The sequence below is a fragment of the Salvelinus alpinus genome, chromosome 31 (assembly GCF_045679555.1).
Source record: "Salvelinus alpinus chromosome 31, SLU_Salpinus.1, whole genome shotgun sequence".
NCBI lineage: Eukaryota > Metazoa > Chordata > Actinopteri > Salmoniformes > Salmonidae > Salvelinus > Salvelinus alpinus.
Genome location: NC_092116.1, coordinates 29,539,370 through 29,566,301, shown reverse-complemented (window position 1 = coordinate 29,566,301; position 26,932 = coordinate 29,539,370). Strand labels below are relative to the sequence as shown.

Here is a 26,932-nt window from a genome sequence, read left to right as displayed (position 1 = left end):
GTCCAGTCAGAGGAAACAGGTCCAGTCAGAGGGAACAGGTCCAGTCAGAGGGAACAGGTCCAGTCATAGGGAACAGGTCCAGTCATAGGAAACAGGTCCAGTCAGAGGAAACAGGTCCAGTCATAGGGAACAGGTCCAGTCATAGGAAACAGGTCCAGTCAGAGGAAACAGGTCCAGTCAGAGGAAACAGGTCCAGTCAGAGGAAACAGGTCCAGTCAGAGGAAACAGGTCCAGTCAGAGGAAACAGGTCCAGTCATAGGAAACAGGTCCAGTCAGAGGGAACAGGTACAGTCAGAGGGAACAGGTCCAGTCAGAGGAAACAGGTCCAGTCAGAGGAAACAGGTCCAGTCATAGGAAACAGGTCCAGTCAGAGGGAACAGGTACAGTCAGAGGGAACAGGTCCAGTCAGAGGAAACAGGTCCAGTCATAGGAAACAGGTCCAGTCAGAGGAAACAGGTCCAGTCATAGGAAACAGGTCCAGTCAGAGGGAACAGGTACAGTCAGAGGGAACAGGTCCAGTCAGAGGAAACAGGTCCAGTCATAGGAAACAGGTCCAGTCAGAGGGAACAGGTCCAGTCAGAGGGAACAGGTCCAGTCAGAGGAAACAGGTAAAGTCAGAGGAAACAGGTCCAGTCAGAGGAAACAGGTCCAGTCAGAGGAAACAGGTACAGTCAGAGGGAACAGGTCCAGTCAGAGGGAACAGGTCCAGTCATAGGAAACAGGTACAGTCAGAGGAAACAGGTCCAGTCAGAGGAAACAGGTCCAGTCATCCACAAAACGAAGTAAGAAAAAAAACTCAAATAAAATTTCTAGAGATCCTTCAGATAAGAGAAAATGACTAGAAAATGACAATTTGGTGATGCGTGGGTTATACAGCATATAGCATACATCACCAAGGTACCATACATGCCCTTAGTGGAGGCCACTGGGTTACCTATCTACCGTACTGTATGTATGGGTAGAACATTTCTGTTGCGCTCCTATACCACATATTAGGGGGCAGCCGGCGAGAAAAACAAAACCGGAGCAGAGTCCTAGCTCGCAACAGTGACGTAAGCGGCGAGGCCAGTCCAACCCGCCCCGCGCAGGGCCCGGTCATTGGTGGAGCGCAGGACAGAGAGCGGTGCGGTAGATAGACTGCCGCTACGCTATTGGGGGAGGGAAGACAAACTGGATCTGAACAACAAAAAAAAGACCAGATAACAACAATATCAAGTTGGAAATAGAAAGCGCGAGACGCGGCTGCTCGAACATATTTACTCGTTAAAATATTTCGGGTAAGAAAATGTGTTTTATAATCAGTTTTTTTTACGTTTTCAAACCGAGTCGACTGCGCGGTTGGTGGTGTTGCTAAGTTTTCCATTGTCTCCAGAATCGATACAACAATCGCGAAGAGCACCGAAACAATTGTAGCATTTGAGCTAATTTGGGTGTGCTTGACTGTAACTACTTGTTAATTTTAATGATATCACATTATACCCCACTTTTCTCCACGGTAAACAACTTTATCGTGCCGGTATATGATAACGTTGATACCTTTGGACCAAGGAGCGGAGAAAGTTGTGTTTGTGTGCTTTATAAGCGAATAAATATTGTTGCAACATCGTGACAGAGTATTCAAACGAGGTTAACGTTGTGTGTCAGTGTTAATCACAATACGGGTGTAAACATGAATTATATATGTTTAGTTACATGATTTGTTATTACTATGCTATTGTTATATAATTAGGCCTAGGTACTACCAATATAGTATTTCTTGTAAGTCTATTCCTGTGTGTGTGTGATGGTGAATTCAAGGTTAGTTGTTTGTCTTTCATTCATTCCAATGTGTGATTGACTGGGATTTGAACTCAGGGCGCCAGGATGCCAAGACTGAGTTGGCCTCTTGAGCTAAAGCTTGGTACAAAGATTCAGGGTCAAGCACATTTGTGTAATAATGTTGTCTCCCACCCTCTCTCTTTCCCTCCCTCTCTCTCTCTGCCTCTCCTCCTGTCTCTCCCTCTCTCTTCTCGTGTCTCTTTCCCCCTTCTCTCGGCCCTCTCTCCATCTCTCGCTCCCCTCTTCCCCTCCATCCTCACTGCTTTCTTGTTTCCCCTCCTCACTCACTTTTCTTCTGTAGATGTCAGCATGGCTCAGATGTTTACTATATCAGACAGTGAGTCAGAGCCCTCAGAGGAGGTAGGAGAAACCGAAAAGGACCAATCGTCTGCCGGAAAGGGGATGACTGGCGGTCCAATAGGCCACGCCCTCACTGTGCCTGAGATGAGACTGGCAGGTAGGACACCCCAGAGGACTCTGGGAAATAGCCACTATTGGTCTTACCAGGGTCGTGTTCATTAGGCCCCAAGTGGAAGAAAACACACTGAAACACGGATGGACTAGCTGGATTTTTCCAATAAGAAACGTTCCTTTTCGTTTTCTGTCACGGAAATGTTTTCCGCAGCGTGCCCTAATGAATACCACCCTGATAGTCAGCCACTTTAGCCGGTCATAATGAACCCCAATAACATCTACTGTCTTGTTGCTATGGCTGTCCTCTGTTTGGCACTCTGCAATAAGGAGATAGATTGGAGTTTTGGCCAATGCGATAGACTAGTGTCCTGTCCAGGGGGTGTACTTGTACATCAAGCTGCCCCACTATAGAAATAAGGAGATAGACTAGTGTCCTGTCCAGGGGGTGTACTTGTACATCAAGCTGCCCCACTACAGAAACAGGAGACAGGCTCCTGCCCTATTGGCTGTTCTGGCTCAGACAGACAAGGCCACTCTCCCTCTTCTCTCTCTCTCCTATAGGAGAGGGTCGGTTGAGGATGAACTCAGAGTCCCAGGCCCATGAGATCCAGGGTAGGGGGCCAGGGGTGGAAGGCGTGCCCACAGACGGAGCATCTTTCCGGGGTCGCTCCCAGTCGGCCCCCCCTGCCCTCTGGGCGGCCAAGAGATACGGGCGGCAGCTCCGACGCATGAGTGACGAGTTTGATACGTGGCTGGATAAAGGGGTAAGACATGGGTCTGTGGGAGAGAGGAGGGGGTGAGACGAGGCTGTGGGAGAGGGGGAAGGACGGGTGGGGCTGTGGGAGGGGGGAGTAGAGGTGAGACATGGGTCTGCGGGAGGGGGGAGGACGGGTGAAAGTGGGGCTGTGGGGGAGGAGAGGTGAGACATGGGGCTGTGGAAGGGGGGAGGAGGGGTTGTGGGAGGATAGAGATGCGATGAGATGCTTCAATCTTGTACCAAAAACACGTCAATAAAAAATTAAACTTAAATAGGCCCCAAAATAAACTGTTTTCCTTTCTCTCCCTCTATTGCATAACCCCTGACCCTTAACCCCTGACCTCTATAGGAGATGAGGCGGGTGAAGAGTGCGGGAGCAGCCAAACAGATGACCAAGTCCCCCAGCTGGTGGGCCTACCTGTTCAGTCATAAGGAGACAGAGACAGAACATACCCCTACCATCCCACCACGATCATCTGAGTAGAGAGGAGGATGGAGGGAGGGGGGGTGGAGGGAGAGAGAGAGGAGGTGGAGGGAGAAGGAGAGAGATAGGGGTGGAGGGAGAGGAAGGCGAAAGGGGAGAGAGGATTGGAAGGAGACAGAACCCATCCGTAATCGTACCGCTATTGAACCACGGTCATCAGAGTACAGAGAAGGGGATGTTTCCCATGCCAATAAAGCCCCTTGAATTGAGAGAGAAAAAGAGGGGGACAGAAGATGGATTGAGAAAGGGAGAGATGGGCCTACCTGTTCTCAGCTGCTACTGAAACATGATCAGAAAAGTATGGAGAGGGAGGGATGGAGGGAGAGGGAGAGGAAGGAGGGAGAGGGAGGGAGAGGAAGATGTGGAGAGGTAGGAGACAGTAACAAAGTAGAGGGTAGAGAGGTAGAAGGAGAGAATAAAAGGGGATGAGACCTTACCCAAACAAGAACAACTAGTTTGCCAGCAAGAAATTGATTTTCCAACTTCACTCTAGTGAAAGCATCCACCCAAGGCCCAAACGGGCCTTTAGTTAATAATTTTTGACTGTTTCTCCCATTAACACTATGCAACACAGAGAGAGTCCAGACAACATGCACTGAGACAGAACAAAACGGCGGTCGGGTTCTCTCATAAACTCTTCTCCGCCTCAATTAATCTCTCCTTGTTTCCTCGTATCCTATTTCCTCCTCAACCGTACTGGTCCCTCCCTTCCCTCTGACCTTCTTTTCCAATGCATTTTTAGAAGGACATGGAGGAGCGGTGGTGTAAGGAATCAAGGAAAGATGGATTGAGAATGAGTGTTACTGTGTCTGTATCCCAAATGGCACCCTATTCCCCACAGGCCCCGGTCAAAAGTAGTTGCACTATATAGGGAATAGGGTGCCATAGGCCCTGGTCAAAAGTAGTTGCACTATGTAGGAAATAGGGTGCCATTTGGGACGCAGTCCGTGTGGTAGTTAGCAACCACAACCGCCGCCATCTTAGAGTGATGGCTGCACTCCGACAACTAATCCCATTTCAAAATAAATGTCTCAAATATGAGGAACCATCTTGTTTAAATGACAATCTTTGATAACAGTGCTAATGATATGTTTTGTATTAAGAACTGCAGGGGAACATTTTTATCAGACAATAGAATTTAATTAACTAAGATGTAGACTTTCAGAGCAAAACCAATGAGAATTAAAGACTTGGGTCTTTTAAAAACTGTAAATACTGTTAATATTTCAATGAATGAAACTAAAAATGGACAATAACATGTAAACTGCTGAACAACAAAATGTGATTTTTTATTAATGATACTATGTGTATGTCACAAATAGCACCCTATTCCCTACACAGTGCACTACTTCTGACCAGGGCCTATATAGGGAATAGGGTGCCATTTGAGGCGAATCCCCTCTCTGTAAGCCTGTATTTTAAATTTTTTTTCTACTTAGAGGTGCTACTGCAAGGTCTTCCGTTGCAGCCCAAATCAACCCCCTACACTTCCAGGCGGTCCCAATTCGTTCCCTTTCCCCTCGATGTTAGGGGCTGGATAGGTATAAGCGGTGCAATGGTTGACCTTTCAAAAATTCCACACCTGTAAACATTAAATGGTTAGAGCTCTGGCTCCTGAGTGGTACAGCGGTCTACGGCACTGCATCTCAGTGCTAGAGGCGTCACTACAGACATCCCGGTTTGATTCCAGGCTGTATCACAACCGGCCGTGATTGGGAGTCACATAGGGTGGCCGGGGGTAGGCCGTCATTGTAAATAAGAATTTGTTCTTAACTGACTTGCCTAGTTAAATAAAGGTTAGTGTTTTTTTTTAATGTTTTATTCAGATCAGTCTGTCTTTATAGTGCACTACTCCTGATTAGGGGGTAGGGGTTGATTTGGGATTCCATCAGTAGCTTCAATGATCTGCCTTTCTGTACGAGTCCAGGCCTTTCTCTGTGACTGGGCCATGGCTGCCAGCACTACTACCTACCTACCGCCTTAGGCACCGGGCTCAGTCACACTGCAGAAAAGCACCGGTTATGTCCCGCATCACAACGTTGGCAAAACTATACTCTCTGGAACAGTATGTAGAGGAATCCTTATCAACAGATAGCTTGTCACACACTACTGGTGCCTGCAGCACACAGGCTGTGTTCTAGTTCACAACGTTGCTAAACTAATCTCTGTAGTTGTGTATATAGTGTTTATCAACAACAAAACGTTGGGTCGGTAAATCTGTGCAACATCTGTTCTTTCACCATTTCAACAGACCTTTCCTTACAATGTTTTTTTTGATTCTGCCTTTTAAACCTGTATTCGTTTTAAACCGTTTTTTTAACCTGGTTTGCGCTACGTTTTGTGGTGTTGAACGTACCCTGTTAAAACCGGACTGGGCTCTAGTCTAGATAGAATTGTGCAACGGGAAGCTTGCCCTGCGGTCTTCTCTGGGTTTGCGTCTCAAATGGCACCCTCTATAGGGAATAGGGTTCCATTTGAGACACAGTCTCTGGTATTACTTGAAACTTGATGTGTATGGGGGGGAATCTTGAATACTTTTTCTTTGCTTTCTTTTTTCTACAAAATTACTTTTGTAAATGTATTTTCTTTTTGTGACCACTTGGTGTACTATGGGCATAAGTAAACAAATAAACAAATAATTTTTACTAATCATTTACTTTAGTGCTAGGTGTTTATTTTTATTGTGCATGTTATTAAAATGTATATACACACAGACTTATTAAATAAAATCGTCACTTGATACGAGGACAATATTTACAGTGAAACGATCAAATGAATACAGATTTTAATCATTTGTAACAAATATCACATGAAAAATAATAGCATTGATCTTGGTATCATAATCTTCCTCAGAGGTCTTTGTGTGACGCATAAAGAAATCAACTCTTAGTTCCAAGAATCTCAGTGGGAAACTCAAGTTCTGTTGATACGTTACTTTGATATCTTATCAATGTTTGCTTCATAACAATCCAGCCAGTGAGTGAGTATGTACCTTCAGGCTAACGTCAAGGGATTCAAACCAGCAGTCTTTGGGCTACAGGCCCCATCTCATCCACTGGGTTATCCTTCTACCTCAGGCTACCTGTGAAGGGTCCCAACAGTATTTCTGTCCACAGTCCATCCCCCCCAGCCTCTCCATATCTTCAGCAGTCAGCTCAAAGTCAAACACACGGCCGTTCTCTGCTACCCTGGTGGGGTGAGATGACTTGGGTAGGACGGGGACTCCCTGCTGTACCGCCCACCTGAGCAGAACCTGTCACACACAATGAAAGAAGAAGCCAGGGGAAGATGGGGAATAAAACATAGGGAGACAAGAAGGAGAAGAGAAGGAATTAAATTACTTAATTAGGGTGTATTGCCACTTCCGGAACACTCCACCCACTCCGACAGACACAGTACCTGTGCAGTGGTCAGGCCATATCCCTGTGCAATCTGGACCACTAAAGGGTCCTGGAGGAGAGAGCCAGTCCCCAGGGAGGAGTAAGCCTGGAAACAGACACCTTTCTCCCCACACAGATGCCTCATCTCCCCCTGGGACAGTCGGGGATGGAACTCTACCTGGACGGAGAGATTATTCAATAAGATTTCAGATTTATAATACCAAATGGTCATTTATCCAAAGTGAAATTGACATCCAGAGTGACTTACAGTCAGTCAGTGCATTCAACTAAGGTAGGTAAGAAAACCACAAATCGCTGTCATAGCAAGTAAAACTTTCCTCAAGAAAGCAGCTATCAGATAAATACGTGCCAGTAAGAAAATAAAGTGTTAGAGCCAGAAGAACAAGTACAACAGTAAGCTGTGAATACTTATAGTTTAAAATCAGGACAAGTACAACAGTAAGCTGTGAATACTTATAGTTTAAAATCAGGACAAGTACAACAGTAAGCTGTGAATACTTATAGTTTAAAATCAGGACAAGTACAACAGTAAGCTGTGAATACTTATAGTTTAAAATCAGGACAAGTACAACAGTAAGCTGTGAATACTTATAGTTTAAAATCAGGACAAGTACAACAGTAAGCTGTGAATACTTATAGTTTAAAATCAGGACAAGTACAACAGTAAGCTGTGAATACTTATAGTTTAAAATCAGGACAAATACAACAGTAAGCTGTGAATAGTTATAGTTTAAAATCAGGACAAGTACAACAGTAAGCTGTGAATAGTTATAGTTTAAAATCAGGACAAGTACAACAGTAAGCTGTGAATACTTAGTTTAAAATCAGGACAAGTACAACAGTAAGCTGTGAATACTTATAGCTTATAGTTGATATCAGGACAAGTCTCATGTTTGACCTGTAATACGGCATGGTGTTAGTTTGTTTTTGTTTACCTGTAGTACGATGCGGTGTTTGTTTTTGTTTACCTGTAGTACCGCAGGGTATTAGTTTGTTTTTGTTTACCTGTAGTACGGCAGGGTATTCGTTTGTTTTTGTTTACCTGTAGTACCGCAGGGTATTAGTTTGTTTTTGTTTACCTGTAGTACCGCAGGGTATTAGTTTGTTTTTGTTTACCTGTAGTACCGCAGGGTATTAGTTTGTTTTTGTTTACCTGTAGTACGGCAGGGTATTCGTTTTTTTGTTTACCTGTAGTACAGCAGGTGTTAGTTTGTTTTTGTTTACCTGTATTACGGCGGGGGTGACACAACACCCCTCCAGTAGCCCCTTCATATGTCCTGGCGTGTAGTTGGACACCCCTATGGCCCTCAGCTTCCCCTGGCCCTGGGCGTGGAGCTCCTCTAACACTGCCCAGCTCTGAGCTCTATTCTCTGGGTTCCTCTTGTCTCCCACCCCCAGCCCCTGGGTCCCTGGCCAGTGGATCAAGTATAGATCTATATAGTCTAGATCCAGCAGTTCTAGACTCCTCAGAGCTCCTTCCCTGTGAAACAGAGTTTGAAATGTAAACAATATGACTGGTTAGAGTCATATTTGCACATACCTGGTCAGCATTTTGGGCACCGGCCAGCCGGGCTAGTAGACCACAATTTCTACAGGCCCAGATGACATTCTACTAGCCAAAGGTCCTAAGCTATACTAGGGCTGGGCGGTATACCGTATTTTACTATATACACCGGTATTTATGGACGGACCGGTTTGGGTTTTTACTTCACCTTCTATAACGTTATTTGAATGCTTGGTTTATTAAATGTGATGTGTCGTGTGTAACTTCAACTTCTATAGTTTCGAAATGGACGTTACACTCTCCGCTCTCACTCCATGCCACTTTCCACACAGTCCTAGCCTCACTCCATGCCACTTTCCACACAGTCCTAGCCCCACTCCATGCCACTTTCCACACAGTCCTAGCCCCACTCCATGCCACTTTCCACACAGTCCTAGCCCCACTCCATGCCACTTTCCACACAGTCCTAGCCCCACTCCATGTCACTTTCCACACAGTCCTAGCCCCACTCCATGCCACTTTCCACACAGTCCTAGCCCCACTCCATGCCACTTTCCACACAGTCCTAGCCCCACTCCATGCCACTTTCCACACAGTCCTAGCCCCACTCCATGCCACTTTCCACACAGTCCTAGCCCCACTCCATGCCACTTTCCACACAGTCCTAGCCTCACTCCATGCCACTTTCCACACAGTCCTAGCCCCACTCCATGTCACTTTCCACACAGTCCTAGCCCCACTCCATGCCACTTTCCACACAGTCCTAGCCCCACTCCATGCCACTTTCCACACAGTCCTAGCCTCACTCCATGCCACTTTCCACACAGTCCTAGCCCCACTCCATGTCACTTTCCACACAGTCCTAGCCTCACTCCATGCCACTTTCCACACAGTCCTAGCCCCACTCCATGCCACTTTCCACACAGTCCTAGCCCCACTCCATGCCACTTTCCACACAGTCCTAGCCCCACTCCATGCCACTCAAGGAGGGCGTTTGTTGTTCCTCGACCACAAGACACTCGTGTTAAGTCTGCATGGTCAATGCAGCACATGCAACAATGTTGATGACAACGATTCTGTTTTAACTTTCATTCTTAATATAAATCCACTAGCGTTCTATAACTACACTATTAGTTTGTGTTTCTTACATCTGCAAACGGCTAATTTGTCTTTCCTTAGCAAGTTTTGGCTAAATCGTGTTAGCCGCTAATGGAAAAAGACCTATTGAAATCACTTAGAATGCATGTGTTGCCCCCCACTATTCATAAAGAATAACTTTTACTATTCAAAAACAGAAAATACAGCAAACAATTAGAAGAATACAGTGATATGACATTTGGGCCATATCGCCCAGCCCTAGGCTATACCATGCGACATTTGAGAAGCCAACATTTTGGGCTATTTTGGCACATTTTCTACTAGCTTTAATTTACATCCCTGTACCTGGCTCTGGAGCCCTGGTCCTTGGGGCCCAGCTTGCTGGTGATGAAGACGTCCGCTCGGGAGAGGCCGTGTTTGGGTAGGAGGAGTCGCAGTGCTCGACCCAGGTCAGCCTCGTTCCGGTAGACAGAGGCCGTGTCAAATGAGCGGTAGCCGGTGGAGAGTGCGGCGTCGACGGCCTGGAGGATATCATCAGGGCCGCGGAGCCGGTAGGTACCCAGCCCCAGGAGAGGCATCCTGGCCCCGGTGTTGAGCAGAACAGATGGGGTGGGGGAGGAGTGGATGGGAGGAATGGAGAGGGTGGAGGGGGAGGGAGAGGGCTGAGGATCAGACTCAGACATCTAGGGGTCTTGAAGGTACCTGGACACTGGGGGAAAGAGGGAGAGAAAAGAGAGGGAGAAATGAGAGAAGAATAACAAAATGGAGGGGGGTAGGGAGGACTGTGTCAGCCGGTATCCGGGGGCTAGAAGGCACTTGACTGGTGGGTGGGTTGGCTGAAACATAACCAGAACGGTGACTATTGCCATGCTAATTACTTGGAAAACAGCACAATCAAGTATCAAAACAATGGCAGAGTATCTTCTCAAGGCTACATATCAGAGATTGTGTGTTGCATATTTACACTAATTATCACAGTTCAAAAGTTCGGATACTTCCATGGCTAGCTAACGTTAGCGATGAATGACAATAACACAACAAGCAATTTCTACCTCGATTTAGTACGGCATGCATATGAAGAATATACACTATTTTAACTGACATACGAGTAATTGTAAATACCTACTTAATAGATTTGTTGATAAAATAGTACAAACATGTTTGTAAAGTGTGTGTTGCAGCGAAACCTTTCAACGTGAATCACGCATGTGAAACTTCCTGTTCGCCGTCACCATAGAGACACTAGCGAGGAAAACGCTGACTGGATGAAGCGTTAGCCAATCAGAGAGGAGAAAGATGCTTGGAGGCGGGAACATGTCCCTCACTGCAACGCGAGCCTGAGCGAGCAGATCGTGTGACCGGTTTCGTTGCTGGGACTGGCTTGGTTTTGAAAATTGTGGGTGCCCTGAATCGGTGAATTACGGTATGCTTGTGTTTACGGTGTAGTTAACAGGTTTTATGTTTCAGTTGTGAGGAGTTTGTCAGCTTCACAACATACACAGTTAGTTAATAATTAACCTTACTAGATTAGCTAGCTAGTAGGAGAGGTAGCCTTTGTGTGAGTGACTATATAAGTAACGTTAGCTAGCTAACAATAGCAACGTCATATTTGTGAAAACGTTGGTGGTGTTTAGCTAGCTAGCAGTAGCAATCTAACGTTAACTAATTTAAACGACATTTCTCGTATGAATTCATCCATTCAATTAATAATTTTCTCAGTTCGTACCAAAGTTATCTAATCTGATTTGTCCTGCTAGTAGTGAACAGTGGACCTACCCCTTGATCATGACTCACTTCCATTACATAACAGCAGAGGTTCCCAAACTTTTTTGTCCCACGACCCCATTTTTATATCTGAAAATTATCGTGACAACAACAATGTAATTAGCAGCCAATGTTATTTTTTTTAATTTGGGGCTATGGCAGTCAATTGAAAAACCATTCTAACAGTATTTCTGATTGTCTTCTCAACTCACCATCACATAATAATGGCTGGAACGGCACAAATGGAATGGCATCAAACACATGGGAAACAGAAGGACAACCATCTCTGCAGCACTCCACCAATCAGGCCTTTATGGTAGAGTGGCCAGACAGAAGCCACTCCACAGTAAAAGGCACATGACAGCCCGCTTGGAGTTTGTCAAAAGGCACCTAAAGGACTCAGACCATTAGAAACAAGATTCTCTGGTCTGATGAAACCAAGATTGAACTCTTTGGCCTGAATGCCAAGCATCACGTCTGGAGGAAGCCTGGCACCATCCTTACGGTGAAACATGGTGGTGGCAGCATCATGCTGTGGGGATGTTTTTCAGTGGCAGGGACTGGGAGACTTGTCAGGATCGAGGGAAAGATGAATGGAGCAAAGTACACAGAGATCATTAATGAAAACCTGCTCCAGAGCGCTCAGGACCTCAGACTGGGGCGAAGGTTCACCTTCCAACAGGACAATGACACTAAGCACAAAGCCAAGACAATGCAGGAGTGGCTTTGGAACAAGTCTCAATGTCCTTGAGTGGCTCAGCCAGAACCCAATCGAACATCTCTGGAGAGACCTGAAAATAGCTGTGCAGCTACGCTCCCCATCCTATCTGACAGAGCTTGAGAGGATCTGCAGAAAATAATGATAGAAACTCCCTAAATACAGGTGTGCCACGCTTGTCAATTTGTAAGTCGCTCTGGATAAGAGCGTCTGCTAAATGACTTAAATGTAAATGTAAATGTAGCATCATACCCTAGAAGACTCAAGGCTGTAATCACTGCCAATGGTGCTTCAACAAAGTACTGAGTAAAGGGTCTGAATACTTATGTAAATGTGATATTACATTTTTTATACATTTGCAAAACATTTTTTTTTTTTACTGTTTTTGCTTTGTCATTATTGGGTATTGTGGCTGTAACGTAACAAAATGTGAAAAAAGTCAAGGGGTCTGAATACTTTTCGAGTGCACTGTATATACAGCAACAGTCAAAAGTTTGGACACACCTACTCATTCAAGGGTTTTTCTGTATTTTTACTATTTTCTACATTGTAGAATAATAGTGAAGACATCAAAACTATGAAATAACACATATGGAATCATGTAGTAACCAAAAAAGTGTTAAACAAATCAAAATATATTTTATATTTGAGATTCTTCATAGTAGCCACCCTTTGCCTTGATGACAGCTTTGCACACTCTTGGCATTCTCTCAACCAGCTTCATGAGGTAGTCACCTGGAAGGCATTTCAATTAACAGGTGTGCCTTGATAAAAGTTAATTTGTGGCATTTCTTTCCTTAACACTCTTGCCTGCATCTAGCTGATCTAATGTGTAATCATTAGTCCAAACAGTTGCAAACGAGAGTTTCTATTGGACAAATTCAGGTATGTTTATCCCTGTTTCGTTCCGTTTGCTTCTGTTTTAAGAAACTTTTCAACAGAATCGGCAGAATTAATACACCTCTGATCATACATCAACACAGTTCACTTTCATAGCATCCACATACAAACAGCATGATCACTTGCCCATTGTATATTCTTTCTCGCATCTACGCGCTCTCCTCTCACCTTTTTCCCTCCGTTTGTGGACAAATCAGCTGTCTGTGGCCAGACAAAAAAAACTTTCCAAGGCAAACCTTTATATCGTAACGACTAATCGCTACACACAGCCTACATCGTTGTCACCATATTAGCTAATGTCATAGTCAATATAGCTACTAAAACAAGCATGTTAGTAAAGCCGGCAACCGAGTGTCACAGCGGTCTAAGGCACTGCATCTCAGTGCAAGAGGCGCGTCACTACAGTCCCTCATTCGAATCCAGGCTGTTATCACATCCGGCCGTGATTGGGAGTTCCATAGGGCGGAGCACAATTGGCCCAGCGTCGTCCGAGTTTGACCGGAGTAGGCCGTCATTGTAAATAAGAATACTGACTTGCCTAGTTAAATAAAGGTAAAACCTGCTACCATCATGCAGTACAGTGGTGCTACCCAACACATCAGCTGTCTGTGACCAAGCCAAACCTTAATATCATTACCGCTACACACAGCCTTCATCGTTGTCACCATATTATAACGTCAGAGTCAACATAGCTAATAGAACTAACACGTTAGTAAACCTGCTACCATCATGCAATACAGTGTACAGTTAGTAAGCAGTTTAGCAGTTACACCGGTGGGCCCCTGTGGCAATAAATGAATAAAACCAAAAGCTTGACTTGGAAGAGTTCCTGTATTGGATAGCCATAGCCAGCTAGCTAACATAGCGCCCCTCTCTGTTTGAGCCGGGTGTTTGAGTAGTCTAAACTAGCTAGCTGAATTAGCTGAAAGTAAATAAAATAAATACAATGAAATATAGCTAGCGCTCTCTCTCGCTCTTGCTTCTCCTTAATTTTGAACGAAATTAAGAGAACCATGAACCTCCTAGGTTTTATATTGACGTCAATGTACCCAGAAGCTAGCTGTCCTCCGGCTACACCATGGTGCTACCCTACAGAGTGCTGCTGAGACTACTGTAGACCTTTGCGAAATAGTGTGTTTTAATCAATTATTTGGCGACGTAAATATATATTTAGTATAGTTTTATCTAAAAGGGATAACTTTTTAAATGTTTCACTATTTTTATTAAATTGACTGAGGAAGATGGTCCTCCCCTTCTGCCTCTGAGGAGCCTCCACTGTTCAAGACAACTGAGAGCTCATCTGAGAGCTCATCCAAATTATAATTTGGATGACAGTTCAAAACAATCTTTCCCAGTCGGAGTACTTTTTTTTTGTTGAGTTCCCAGTTCTTTTAAACACGGTATAATGCTCAGAGAGAGACGGCAGGCTATTCCCTTTTGAGTCAGGAACTAAAACCTCTCCATAGTGACCCATGAATGCGTTGTCTGCATCATTCGGTCACACGACAGCTCGATCAGCTGTTCGATTTCACTTACCAGCATGTCAACTGAGCCGGGAATCACAGTCAAATAGATTGGGAAGTAGGTGCCAAAGTGCTCTTCCAAGCATTGGAGGTGAGCAGTCATCACTCGTGTGGGACACTTACTGATTAGAAACATGCACAGCCGAGGGAAGGGGGCGTGGTTCAAAAGACTCCCTAATAAGAATTCTTTCCTCTGAATCCACTGATTGGATCAAATCAAACTTTATTTGCCACATGCGCCGAGTACAACAAGTGTAGACTTTACCGTGAAATGCTTACTTACAAGCCCTTAACAACAGTGCAGTTCAAGAAGAAGAAAATATTTACCAAGTAGGCTAAAATAAAAAGTAACACAATAAGAATAACAATAACGAGGCTATATACAGGGGGCACCGGTACCGAGTCAATGTGCAGGGGTACAGGCTAGTTGAGGTAATCTGTACATGTAGGTTGGGGTGAAGTGACTATGCATAGGTAACAAACAAACAGCGAGTAGCAGCAGTGTACAAAAGGGGGGGGGGGGGGGGGGGGGTCAATGTAAATTGTCCGGTGACGATTTTTATGAATTGTTCAGCAGTCTAATGGCTTGGGGGTAGAAGCTGTTGAGGAGCCTTTTGGTCCTAGACTTTGCACTCCGGTACCGCTTGCCGTGCGGTAGCAGAGAAAACAGTCTATAACTTGGGTGACTGGAGTCTCTGACAATGTTATGGGCTTTCCTCTGACACTGCCTATTATATAGGTCCTGGGTGGCAGGAAGCTTGGCCCCAGTGATGTACTGGGTCATACGCACTACCCTCTGTAGCGCCTTACGGTCAGATGCCAAGCAGTTGCCATACCAGGCGGTGATGCAACCGGTCACGAGGCTCTCGATGGTGCAGCTGTAGAACCTTTTGAGGATCTGGAGAACCATGACAAATCTTTTCAGTCTCCTGAGGGGGAATAGGTTTTGTCGTGCACTCTTCACGACGGTCTTGGTATGTTTGGACCATGATAGTTCGTTGGTGATGTGGACATCAAGGAACTTGAAACTCTCGACCTGCTCCACTACAGCCCCGCCGATGTTAATGGGGGCCTGTTCGGCCTGCCTTTTCATGTAGTCCACAATCAGCTCCTTTGTCTTGCTCACATTGAGGGAGAGGTTGTTGGCCTGGCACCACACTGCCAGTTCTCTGACCTCCTCCCTATAAGCCGTCTCATCGTTGTCGGTGATCAGGCCTACCACTGTCGTGTCGTCAGCAAACTTAATGATGGTGTTGGAGTCGTGTTTGGCCACGCAGTCGTGGGTGAACAGGGAATACAGGAGGGGACTAAGTGTTAAGGATCAGCGTGTTGTGGCCTACTCTTACCACCTGGGGGCGGCCAGTCAGGAAGTCCAGGATCCAGTTGCAGAGGGAGGTGTTTAGTCCCAGAGTCCTTAGCTTAGTGATGAGCTTTGAGGTCACTATGGTGTTGAACGCTGAGCTGTAGTCGATGAACAGCATTCTCACATAGGTGTTCCTTTTGTCCAGGTGAGAAAGGTCGGTGTGGAGTGTGATTGAGATTGCGTCATCTGTGGATCTGTTGGGGCGGTATGCGAATTGGAGTGGGTCTAGGGTGTCCGGGGGGATGCTGTTAATGTGAGCCATGACCAGCCTTTCAAAGCACTTCATCGCTACTGACGTGAATGCCACGGGGCGGTAATCATTTAGGCAGGTTACCTTCGCTTCCTTGGGCACAGGGACTATGGTGGTCTGCTTGAAACATGTAGGCATTACAGACTCGGTCAGGTAGAGGTTGAAAATGTCAGTCAGTGAAGACAGTTGGTCCGCGGCTTGTTGTTGGCACAGCGGCTTTGTGAATGTTGACCTGTTTAAAGGTTTTGTTCACATCGACTACCGAGAGCGTTATCACACAGTCATCCAGAACAGCTGGTGCTCTCATGCATGCTTCAGTGTTGCTTGCCTCGAAGCGAGCATAAAAGGCATTTTGCTCGTCTGGTAGGCTTGCGTCACTGGGCAGCACGCGTCTGGGTTTCCCTTTTGTAGTCCGTAATAGGTTTCAAGCCCTGCCACATCCGGCGAGCGTCAGAGCCGGTGTAGTACGATTCAATCTTAATCCTGTATTGGCGCTTTGCTTGTTTGATGGTTCATCTGAGGGCATAGCGGGATTTCTTATAAGCGTCCGGATTAGTCTCCCGCTCCTTGAAAGCGGCAGCTCTGCCCTTTAGCTCGATGCGGATGTTGCCTGTAATCCATGGCTTCTGGTTAGGATATGTACGTACAGTCACTGTGGGGACGACGTCATCAATGCACTTATTGATGAAGCCTATGACTGAGGTGGTGTATTCCTCAATGCCATTGGATGAATCCCGGGAACATATTCCAGACTGTGCTAGCAAAACAGTCCTGTAGTGTAGCAACCGCGTCATCTGACCACTTCCGTATTGAGCGAGTCACTGGTACTTCCTGCTTTAGTTTTTGCTTGTAAGCAGGAATCAGGAGGATAGAATTGTGGTCAGATTTGCCAAATGGAGGGCGGGGGAGAGCTTTGTATGCTTCTCTGTGTGTGGAGTAAAGGTTGTCAAAAAAAAAATCTGTGGTTGCACGTGACATGTTGGTAAAAATTTGGTAAAACTGATTTTAGTTTGCCTGCATTAAAGTCCCCTGCCACTAGGAGCGCCGCCTCTGGATGAGCATTTTCCTGTTTGCTTGTGGCCTTACAGAGTTGGTTGAGAGCGGTCTTAGTGCCAGCTTCGCTTTGTGGTGGTAAATAGACAACTACGAATAATACAGATGAGAACTCTCTTGGTAGATAATGTGGTCTGCAGCTTATCATTCGGTACTCTACTTCAGGCGAGCAATACCTCGAGACTTCTTTAATATTAGACATCTTGCACCAGCTGTTATTGACAAAAAGACACACACCCCCATCCCTCGTCTTACCAGAGGTAGCATCTCTGTTCTGCCGGTACATGGAAAATCCCTCCAGCTCTATATTGTCCGTTTCTTCGTTCAGCCACGTCTCGGTGAAACATAAGATGTTACAGTTTTTAATGTCCCGTTGGTAGGATCATCTTAATCGTAGGTCATCAATTTTATTTTCCAATGATTGCACGTTAGCAAGAAGAATGGAAGGCATTGGGAGTTTACTCGCTCGCCTCCAGATTCTCAGAGGGATCTCCGATCTGCGTCCCCTTTTCCGGCGTCTTTTCTTCACGCAATAAGTGTGCATTTGGGCCTGTTCCAGTGAAAGCAGGAGATCCTTCTCGTTGGACTCGTTAAAGGAAAAAGTTGCTTCCAGTCCGCGGTCAGTAATTGCTTTTCTGATGTCCAGGAGTTATTTTCGGTCATAAGAGAAGGTAGCAGCAACATTATGTACAAAATAAGTTACGCAAAATAAGTTACATAATTGCACAATTGGTTGGGAGAATGTAAAATGTCAGCCATGTTCTTCGGCGCCATCTTTGTCACTCATCTGTAGAATGTTTTTGTATTTCTCCTGCATGCTTGGGTTCAGTTCGTTCACTTTCCCAAATATGTCTGTTACATAGGCAAGGAGACATTTTCTTTTCATTACACAGAAAGTAAACCAAGTCTGTTTTCTTACATCTATTGTGAATGACAACAGTTCCTCTCTCAATGCGAAAACATCTTTCCAACACTCCCCCTCACTAACCACCAAGCTTCACTAAACACCAAGCTTCACAAACCACCAAGCTTCACTAACCACCAAGCTTCACTAACCACCAAGCTTAACTAACCACCAAGGCTCCGTGTGAAATAGAAAAATTGTCATGCTCTGATCCCGTTTCTCCACATAGTTTTGTGAACAGGTGTGTGCGCAGTGGATGAGGTTTGATGTAGTTTACAATGGAAGTTAACTGCTGCAGTATATCTCTGAGTTCTGTGTCCGGCTCTTTTTGCCACCAGTTGCTCTCAGTGTATCCATTCTAGCTCAGTGGGTGTATCATACAATGTGTCCATATGGCAGAGGAAGACACATTCATAACTAGAGTGCAGAGGCCTGCCTGCCGTCCCACCATAGATGAAGCCCCATCGCTCTCAGTGTATCCATTCTAGCTCAGTGGGTGTATCATACAATGTGTCCATATGGCAGAGGAAGACACATTCATAACTAGAGTGCAGAGGCCTGCCTGCCGTCCCACCATAGATGAAGCCCCATCTGTGCAAAAGCCCACCATTCGATCCCATGGAATCTGTTCTTTTGTCAATATAGCCCGACATGTATAGCGAACAGAAGTCACTGCATGGTCATCTCGGCCCTCCAAATGGACGTTAGCTGTGAGAGCATCAGCTGGGGAGTTTTTGGGTCGTTCAGTCAGAGTTTCGTCTTGATTGCTAGCAATAGCATAAATTCTTAGTGTAACAGTGTTATCTGACAAAGGTATTGATGTGAGTTTCTGTGCCTCTGCCTCCCCACCATATCAATTGCTGCCGGTAATATTAAAGTCTCTGTAATAGTGTGTGGTTTCATGGTGATCCTAGCCGTTCACTGTGGGAATGATTCAAGTGCAACGGTCATGTGCTGCCTTTTACCATGATATAAGGGTGCTGTCTGGTTGAATTACATCCTTTTTAGATTTGAATAGTTTTTAATTTAGAATTTTAAGATGAACCACATTACAATGATTATTGAGATACAAACATGATATTATAATATATGTTTGTTTATTTTTTGTGTGTGTATATATATTTTTTATTTAGGATTTTGGAAATTCTCCCATGACCCTATTTTTCATGTCAGGGACCCCTAGTTTGGGAACTGCTGCATTACACATAACAATCATTGGAAAGAAGGCGTCTTCTGTAAAGGTGGAGTTGTTAAGGTCACTGTCGCTTGGTGTGAACAGTAACATGCGTTGCTTGGTGTGAACAGTAACATGCGTTGCTTGGTGTGAACAGTAACATGCGTTGCTTGGTGTGAACAGTAACATGCGTTGCTTGGTGTGAACAGTAACATGCGTTGCTTGGTGTGAACAGTAACATGCGTTGCTTGGTGTGAACAGTAACATGCGTTGCTTGGTGTGAACAGTAACATGCGTTGCTTGGTGTGAACAGTAACATGCGTTGCTTGGTGTGAACAGTAACATGCGTTGCTTGGTGTGAACAGTAACATGCGTTGCTTGGTGTGAACAGTAACATGCGTTGCTTGGTGTGAACTTAGTGTGAACAGTGACGTTGCTTGGTGTGAACTTGGTGTGAACAGTGACATGCGTTGCTTGGTGTGAACAGTAACATGCGTTGCTTGGTGTGAACAGTAACATGCGTTGCTTGGTGTGAACAGTGACATGCGTTGCTTGGTGTGAACAGTGACATGCGTTGCTTGGTGTGAACAGTAACATGCGTTGCTTGGTGTGAACAGTAACATGCGTTGCTTGGTGTGAACAGTAACATGCGTTGCTTGGTGTGAACAGTAACATGCGTTGCTTGGTGTGAACAGTAACATGCGTTGCTTGGTGTGAACAGTGACATGCGTTGCTTGGTGTGAACAGTGACATGCGTTGCTTGGTGTGAACAGTGACATGCGTTGCTTGGTGTGAACAGTGACATGCGTTGCTTGGTGTGAACAGTGACATGCGTTGCTTGGTGTGAACAGTGACATGCGTTGCTTGGTGTGAACAGTGACATGCGTTGCTTGGTGTGAACAGTGACATGCGTTGCTTGGTGTGAACAGTGACATGCGTTGCTTGGTGTGAACAGTGACATGCGTTGCTTGGTGTGAACAGTGACATGCGTTGCTTGGTGTGAACAGTGACATGCGTTGCTTGGTGTGAACAGTGACATGCGTTGCTTGGTGTGAACAGTAACATGCGTTGCTTGGTGTGAACAGTAACATGCGTTGCTTGGTGTGAACAGTAACATGCGTTGCTTGGTGTGAACAGTAACATGCGTTGCTTGGTGTGAACAGTAACATGCGTTGCTTGGTGTGAACAGTAACATGCGTTGCTTGGTGTGAACAGTAACATGCGTTGCTTGGTGTGAACAGTAACATGCGTTGCTTGGTGTGAACAGTAACATGCGTTGCTTGGTGTGAACAGTAACATGCGTTGCTTGGTGTGAACAGTGACATGCGTTGCTTGGTGTGAACAGTGACATGCGTTGCTTGGTGTGAACAGTGACATGCGTTGCTTGGTGTGAACAGTGACATGCGTTGCTTGGTGTGAACAGTAACATGCGTTGCTTGGTGTGAACAGTAACATGCGTTGCTTGGTGTGAACAGTAACATGCGTTGCTTGGTGTGAACAGTAACATGCGTTGCTTGGTGTGAACAGTAACATGCGTTGCTTGGTGTGAACAGTAACATGCGTTGCTTGGTGTGAACAGTAACATGCGTTGCTTGGTGTGAACAGTAACATGCGTTGCTTGGTGTGAACAGTAACATGCGTTGCTTGGTGTGAACAGTAACATGCGTTGCTTGGTGTGAACAGTAACATGCGTTGCTTGGTGTGAACAGTAACATGCGTTGCTTGGTGTGAACAGTAACATGCGTTGCTTGGTGTGAACAGTAACATGCGTTGCTTGGTGTGAAGAGTAACATGCGTTGCTTGGTGTGAACAGTGACATGCGTTGCTTGGTGTGAACAGTAACATGCGTTGCTTGGTGTGAACAGTAACATGCGTTGCTTGGTGTGAACAGTAACATGCGTTGCTTGGTGTGAACAGTAACATGCGTTGCTTGGTGTGAACAGTAACATGCGTTGCTTGGTGTGAACAGTAACATGCGTTGCTTGGTGTGAACAGTAACATGCGTTGCTTGGTGTGAACAGTAACATGCGTTGCTTGGTGTGAACAGTAACATGCGTTGCTTGGTGTGAACAGTAACATGCGTTGCTTGGTGTGAACAGTAACATGCGTTGCTTGGTGTGAACAGTAACATGCGTTGCTTGGTGTGAACAGTAACATGCGTTGCTTGGTGTGAAGAGTAACATGCGTTGCTTGGTGTGAACAGTGACATGCGTTGCTTGGTGTGAACAGTAACATGCGTTGCTTGGTGTGAACAGTAACATGCGTTGCTTGGTGTGAACAGTAACATGCGTTGCTTGGTGTGAACAGTAACATGCGTTGCTTGGTGTGAACAGTAACATGCGTTGCTTGGTGTGAACAGTAACATGCGTTGCTTGGTGTGAACAGTAACATGCGTTGCTTGGTGTGAACAGTAACATGCGTTGCTTGGTGTGAACAGTAACATGCGTTGCTTGGTGTGAACAGTAACATGCGTTGCTTGGTGTGAACAGTAACATGCGTTGCTTGGTGTGAACAGTAACATGCGTTGCTTGGTGTGAACAGTAACATGCGTTGCTTGGTGTGAACAGTAACATGCGTTGCTTGGTGTGAATAGTAACATGCGTTGCTTGGTGTGAACAGTAACATGCGTTGCTTGGTGTGAACAGTAACATGCGTTGCTTGGTGTGAACAGTAACATGCGTTGCTTGGTGTGAACAGTAACATGCGTTGCTTGGTGTGAACAGTAACATGCGTTGCTTGGTGTGAACAGTAACATGCGTTGCTTGGTGTGAACAGTAACATGCGTTGCTTGGTGTGAACAGTAACATGCGTTGCTTGGTGTGAACAGTAACATGCGTTGCTTGGTGTGAACAGTAACATGCGTTGCTTGGTGTGAACAGTAACATGCGTTGCTTGGTGTGAACAGTAACATGCGTTGCTTGCGGTACTGTTGTGGAAGCATAAGGACCTCCATCTTTCACATCAGCGATTTTAAATATATTGATAGACACCTTGATCAGATTAGGGTTAGTGTGCCCACACGGCCATATCGCCATGTTACAGCGCTTGTTTACGGGAAAACACACGAGCCAGTCGTGGGACGAAGGTAATGACATAGAACTGTAGAGAGAAGGCAGAGGTGGACCATCAAGTTTATTTTATATAGCCCTTCGTACATCAGCTAATATCTCGAAGTGCTGTACAGACCATGGCTTCCCAGTACTCTCACGTTCATACATTCATTTGTCTTTTTTTCTCAGTGTGGACCATGCCTATACAATCCTTCTCCTTTCCTTTGCCTGAGACAAGGTTCTTCCAGGCTGGACAACATGTCTACAAGTTCAAGATCAGGGGAGGCAATAACTGCAGGTGTGTGTGTGTGTGTGTGTGTATATTGTGTGTGTGTGTGTGTGTGTGTGTGTGTGTGTGTGTGTGTGTGTGTGTGTGTGTGTGTGTGTGTGTGTGTGTGTGTGTGTGTGTGTGTGTGTGTGTGTGTGTGTGTGTGTGTGTGTGTGTGTGTGTGACACCAGGCTGATTAGTGAACATTATATTTCCACAGTGAAGTGAAGGTGATGGGAGAAGAGTTTGTCAATCGGGAGTTGGAGGTAGGACACTGTGTCATCCTTCCATTCTTTCATCCATCCATCCATCCATGAATTAATGAATATATGAATGCATGAATATATGAATGAATGAATATCTGAATGAATTGATCCGTGTTTCTGTCTCCGTGTAGAATGCCATCAGAGCGGTGCTAGCCAACCTGGACCTTCTCCAGCCGTTCACTACCACACACTTCACCGTCTACCCTTGTATCCTTCCTTGTCTTGACACCAGTGTTTCCCCCTACATTCATTCAGCAGTGGTTGCCACCACCCAGTTTTTGGGGATTGTAAATCATTTTCCGTGTAAACTTAAATGACTAAAACAAGATATAAAGTATGTAGAAAAGATAATGGACCTATCTATATATTTTAGAAGAAAATCTTCTTTGAGAAATTATTAATCACCTAAATAAAAAATAGACAGTCAGGGAGAATCTAAAATAAAATAAAAATGCCATGGAGCCTTATTTGTTATAGTGTTTGAGTCACTCAGACAGCATAAGAACACAGCCTAAACCATGGCAAAATGTGCAGAATTGCAGGGAATTAACTTTAAAACTGCATTTTCTCTCAGCCCCATGTCAAATGTGTACAATTGCAGAATATTAGCTTTAAAACTGCATTTTCTCTCAGCCCCATGGCAAAATGTGTACAATTGCAGGACAATTTGCTTTAAAAAGGCAACATTTTGTCTCTGCAGCCAAGAGGGGGGCCTCTAAAATGTTCTGTGCCCCCGGACCCCCCTAGCAAAAGGACACCAAACACCCCCACGCAAATATTGCCAACACTGCTGAAAACCGAGCGGGAAACACTGCACACACACTGGACTGTCTCCTCACACAGTACTCTAAAAGAGCAACAGGCTGTTCCTTTAGTTTAAAGTCCACGATTTATTTACCTTAGTTTGCGTTTTGTAATCGATTCAGAAGTTATATGCAAACTTTGTGTTTCCCTAGGCAATGCCAAGTTATCTTAATGACTTAATAAACAAGCTGAGATAACTTGGGAAAATCCAAGTAGTAGTTGTTGTTATAGTAGTTGTTGTAGTAGTAGTTGTTGTTGTAGTTGTTATAGTAGTAGTTGTTGTAGTAGTTGTTGTTGTTGTAGTAGTAGTAGTTGTTGTTGTAGTAGTTGTTGTTGTTATAGTAGTTGTTGTAGTTGTTGTAGTAGTTCTTATAGTAGTCATTGTAGTAGTTGTTGTTGTGGTAGTTGTTGTTGTAGTAGTTGTTATAGTAGTCATTGTAGTAGTTGTTATAGTAGTTGTAGTTGTTGTTATAGTAGTCATTGTAGTAGTTGTTATAGTAGTTGTAGTTGTTGTTATAGTAGTTGTTATAGTAGTTGTTGTTGTAGTTGTAGTAGTTGTTGTAGTAGTTGTTATAGTAGTTGTTATAGTAGTTGTAGTTGTTGTTATAGTAGTTGTTGTTGTTGTTGTTATAGTAGTTGTTATAGTAGTTGTAGTTGTTGTTATAGTAGTTGTTGTTGTTGTTGTTATAGTAGTTGTTATAGTAGTTGTTGTTATAGTAGTTGTTGTTGTTGTTGTTATAGTAGTTGTTGTTGTTGTTGTTGTAGTTGTTGTTATAGTTGTAGTAGTTGTTATAGTAGTCATTGTAGTAGTTGTTGTTGTTGTTATAGTAATCATTGTAGTAGTTGTTATAGTAGTTGTAGTTGTAGTTGTTGTTATAGTAGTTGTTGTTGTGGTAGTTGTTGTAGTAGTTGTTATAGTAGTCATTGTAGTAGTTGTTATAGTAGTCGTTGTAGTTGTTGTAGTTGTTGTTGTTGTTATAGTAGTAGTAGTAGTAGTTGTAGTTGTTGTTATAGTAGTTGTAGTTGTTGTTGTAGTAGTAGTAGTAGTAGTTGTAGTTGTTGTTATAGTAGTTGTAGTTGTTGTTATAGTAGTTGTTGTAGTTGTTGTTGTTATAGTAGTTGTTGTTGTTGTTATAGTAGTTGTTATAGTAGTAGTTGTAGTAGCTGTTATAGTTGTTGTTATAGTAGTTGTTATAGTAGTAGTTGTAGTAGCTGTTATAGTTGTTGTTATAGTAGTCATTGTAGTTGTTGTTGTTATAGTAGTAGTTGTAGTTGTTATAGTAGTTGTTGTAGTAGTAAACTCAGCAAAAAAATAAACGTCCTCTCACTGTCAACTGCGTTTATTTTCAGCAAACTTAACATGTGTAAATATTTGTATGAACATAACAAGATTCAACAACTGAGACATAAACTGAACAAGTTTCACAGACATGTGACTAACATAAATTGAATAATGTGTCCTTGAACAAAGGGGGGGTCAAAATCAAAATTAACAGTCAGTCTCTGGTGTGGCCACCAGCTGCATTAAGTACTGCAGTGCATCTCTTCCTCATGGACTGCACCAGATTTGCCAGTTCTTGCTGTGAGATGTTACCCCACTCTTTCACCAAGGCACCTGCAAGTTCCCGGACATTTCTGGGGGGAATGGCCCTAGCCCTCACCCTCTGATCCAACAGGTCCCAGACGTGCTCAATGGGATTGAGATCCGGGCTCTTCGCTGGCCATGGCAGAACACTGACATTTCTGTCTTGCAGGAAATCACTCACAGAACGAGCAGTATGGCTGGTGGCATTGTCATGCTGGAGGGTCATGTCACGATGAGCCTGCAGGAAGGGTACCACATGAGGGAGGAGGATGTCTTCCCTGTAACGCACAGCGTTGCGATTGCCTGCAATGACAACAAGCTCAGTCCGATGATGCTGTGACACACCGCCCCAGACTATGACGGACCCTCCACCTCCAAATCGATCCCGCTCCAGAGTACAGGCCTCGGTGTAACGCTCATTCCTTTGACGATAAACGCGAATCCGACCATCACCCCTGGTGAGACAAAACCGCGACTCGTCAGTGAAGAGCACTTTTTGCCAGTCCTGTCTAGTCCAGCGACGGTGGGTTTGTGCCCATAGGCGACATTGTTGCCAGTGATGTCTGGTGAGGACCTGCCTTACAACAGGCCTACAAGCCCTCAGTCCAACCTCTCTCAGCCTATTGCGGACAGTCTGAGCACTGATGGAGGGGTTGTGCGTTCCTGGTGTAACTCGGGCAGTTGTTGCCATCCACTACCTGTCCCGCAGGTGTGATGTTCGGATGTACCGATCCTGTGCAGGTGTTGTTACACGTGGTCTGCCACTGCGAAGACGATCAGCTGTCCGTCCTGTCTCCCTGTGGCGCTGTCTTAGGCATCTCACAGTACGGACATTGCAATTTATTGCCCTGGCCACATCTGCATGCCTCCTTGCAGCATGCCTATGGCATGTTCGCGCAGATGAGCAGGGACCCTGGGCATCTTTCTTTTCGTGTTTTTCAGAGTCAGTAGAAAGGCCTCTTTAGTGTCATAAGTTTTCATAACTGTGACCTTAATTGCCTACCGTCTGTAAGCTGTTAGTGTCTTAACGACCGTTCCACAGGTGCATGTTCATTAATTGTTTATGGTTCATTGAACAAGCATGGGAAAGTGTTTAAACCCTTTACAATGAAGATCTGTGAAGTTATTTGGATTTTTACGAATTATCTTTGAAAGACAGGGTCCTGAAAAAGGGACGTTTTGAGTTTAGTTGTTGATGTTGTTGTTCTTGACGTTGCTGACTGACCAGACAAGAGTAAGTGGAAGAGAGTGTCCAAGTTTAAATTTGAGAAGATGTCAGGAGAGAAGCTGTCTGCTTACCCCTTCCTAGTGACTGTGTACCTAGAGAACAACACACACACTGGTGAGTACCTGTACACACACACACACACTGGTGAGTACCTGTACACACACACACACACACACACACACACACACACACACACACACACACACACACACACACACACACACACACACACTGGTGAGTACCTGTACACACACACACACACACACACACACTGGTGAGTACCTGTACACACACACACACACACAACACACAGGTGAGTACTTGTACACACACACACACACACACACACACACACACACACACACACACACACACACACACACACACACACACACACACACACACACTGGTGAGTACCTGTACACACACACACACACACACACACACACACACACACACACACACACACACTGGTGAGTACCTGTACACACACACACACACACACACACTGGTGAGTACCTGTACACACACACACACACAACACACAGGTGAGTACTTGTACACACACACACACACACACACACACACACACACACACACACACAC

The 26,932-nt window shown here is 44.9% G+C and overlaps 3 protein-coding genes across 7 annotated transcripts in view; 2 read left to right on the top strand and 1 right to left on the bottom strand.

Moving 5' to 3' along the window:
* Positions 1-1,086: 1,086 nt before the first annotated feature.
* On the top strand, positions 1,087-6,129 carry badb (BCL2 associated agonist of cell death b). Its single transcript, XM_071378597.1, has 4 exons — positions 1,087-1,277; positions 2,120-2,275; positions 2,794-2,996; positions 3,339-6,129. Exons 2-4 carry the CDS (start codon positions 2,128-2,130, stop codon positions 3,471-3,473), a joined length of 486 nt encoding a protein of 161 aa, XP_071234698.1. The 5' UTR covers positions 1,087-1,277; positions 2,120-2,127; the 3' UTR covers positions 3,474-6,129.
* Position 6,130: 1 nt separating this feature from the next.
* Positions 6,131-12,070, bottom strand: LOC139561459 (aldo-keto reductase Mvan_2161). Of its 3 annotated transcripts, none has more exons than XM_071378585.1 (5): positions 11,453-12,070; positions 9,822-10,185; positions 8,099-8,354; positions 6,873-7,031; positions 6,131-6,726 (listed from the first exon to the last, which is right to left on the bottom strand). In XM_071378585.1, the coding sequence occupies exons 2-5, from the start codon at positions 10,157-10,159 to the stop codon at positions 6,547-6,549; spliced, it is 933 nt and encodes a 310-aa protein (XP_071234686.1). In that variant the 5' UTR covers positions 10,160-10,185; positions 11,453-12,070; the 3' UTR covers positions 6,131-6,546. The 3 variants fall into 3 exon arrangements, with proteins under 3 accessions (XP_071234686.1, XP_071234687.1, XP_071234685.1); XM_071378586.1 differs by lacking the exon at positions 11,453-12,070 and adding an exon at positions 10,664-10,731; XM_071378584.1 differs by lacking the exon at positions 11,453-12,070 and adding an exon at positions 10,603-10,723.
* The window catches only part of LOC139561454 (membrane-anchored junction protein), a 23,764-nt gene continuing 7,599 nt past the window's right edge, over positions 10,768-26,932 (top strand). For all 3 annotated transcript variants that reach the window (XR_011672139.1, XM_071378574.1, XM_071378573.1), the window contains exons 1-5: positions 10,768-10,899; positions 22,365-22,473; positions 22,664-22,709; positions 22,841-22,916; positions 26,327-26,440. Coding sequence is in view for 2 of the 3 variants with exons in the window: in XM_071378574.1 (XP_071234675.1) it covers positions 22,373-22,473; positions 22,664-22,709; positions 22,841-22,916; positions 26,327-26,440 (337 nt within the window). In the remaining variant the exon portion in view is untranslated. The remainder of the gene's footprint in view (positions 10,900-22,364; positions 22,474-22,663; positions 22,710-22,840; positions 22,917-26,326; positions 26,441-26,932) is intronic.

Excerpts from the sequence above, each read along its gene's own strand:
- badb (XM_071378597.1), top strand. The coding sequence starts at position 2,128 with ATGGCTCAGATGTTTACTATATCAGACAGTGAGTCAGAGCCCTCAGAG. Across the intron at positions 2,276-2,793 it reads GCCTGAGATGAGACTGGCAG|GAGAGGGTCGGTTGAGGATG; the intron begins GTAGGACACCCC and ends TCTCTCCTATAG. Across the intron at positions 2,997-3,338 it reads ATACGTGGCTGGATAAAGGG|GAGATGAGGCGGGTGAAGAG; the intron begins GTAAGACATGGG and ends TGACCTCTATAG.
- LOC139561459 (XM_071378585.1), bottom strand. The coding sequence starts at position 10,159 with ATGTCTGAGTCTGATCCTCAGCCCTCTCCCTCCCCCTCCACCCTCTCC. Across the intron at positions 8,355-9,821 it reads GACCAGGGCTCCAGAGCCAG|GGAAGGAGCTCTGAGGAGTC; the intron begins GTACAGGGATGT and ends TCTGTTTCACAG. Across the intron at positions 6,727-6,872 it reads ATGGCCTGACCACTGCACAG|GTTCTGCTCAGGTGGGCGGT; the intron begins GTACTGTGTCTG and ends TGTGTGTGACAG.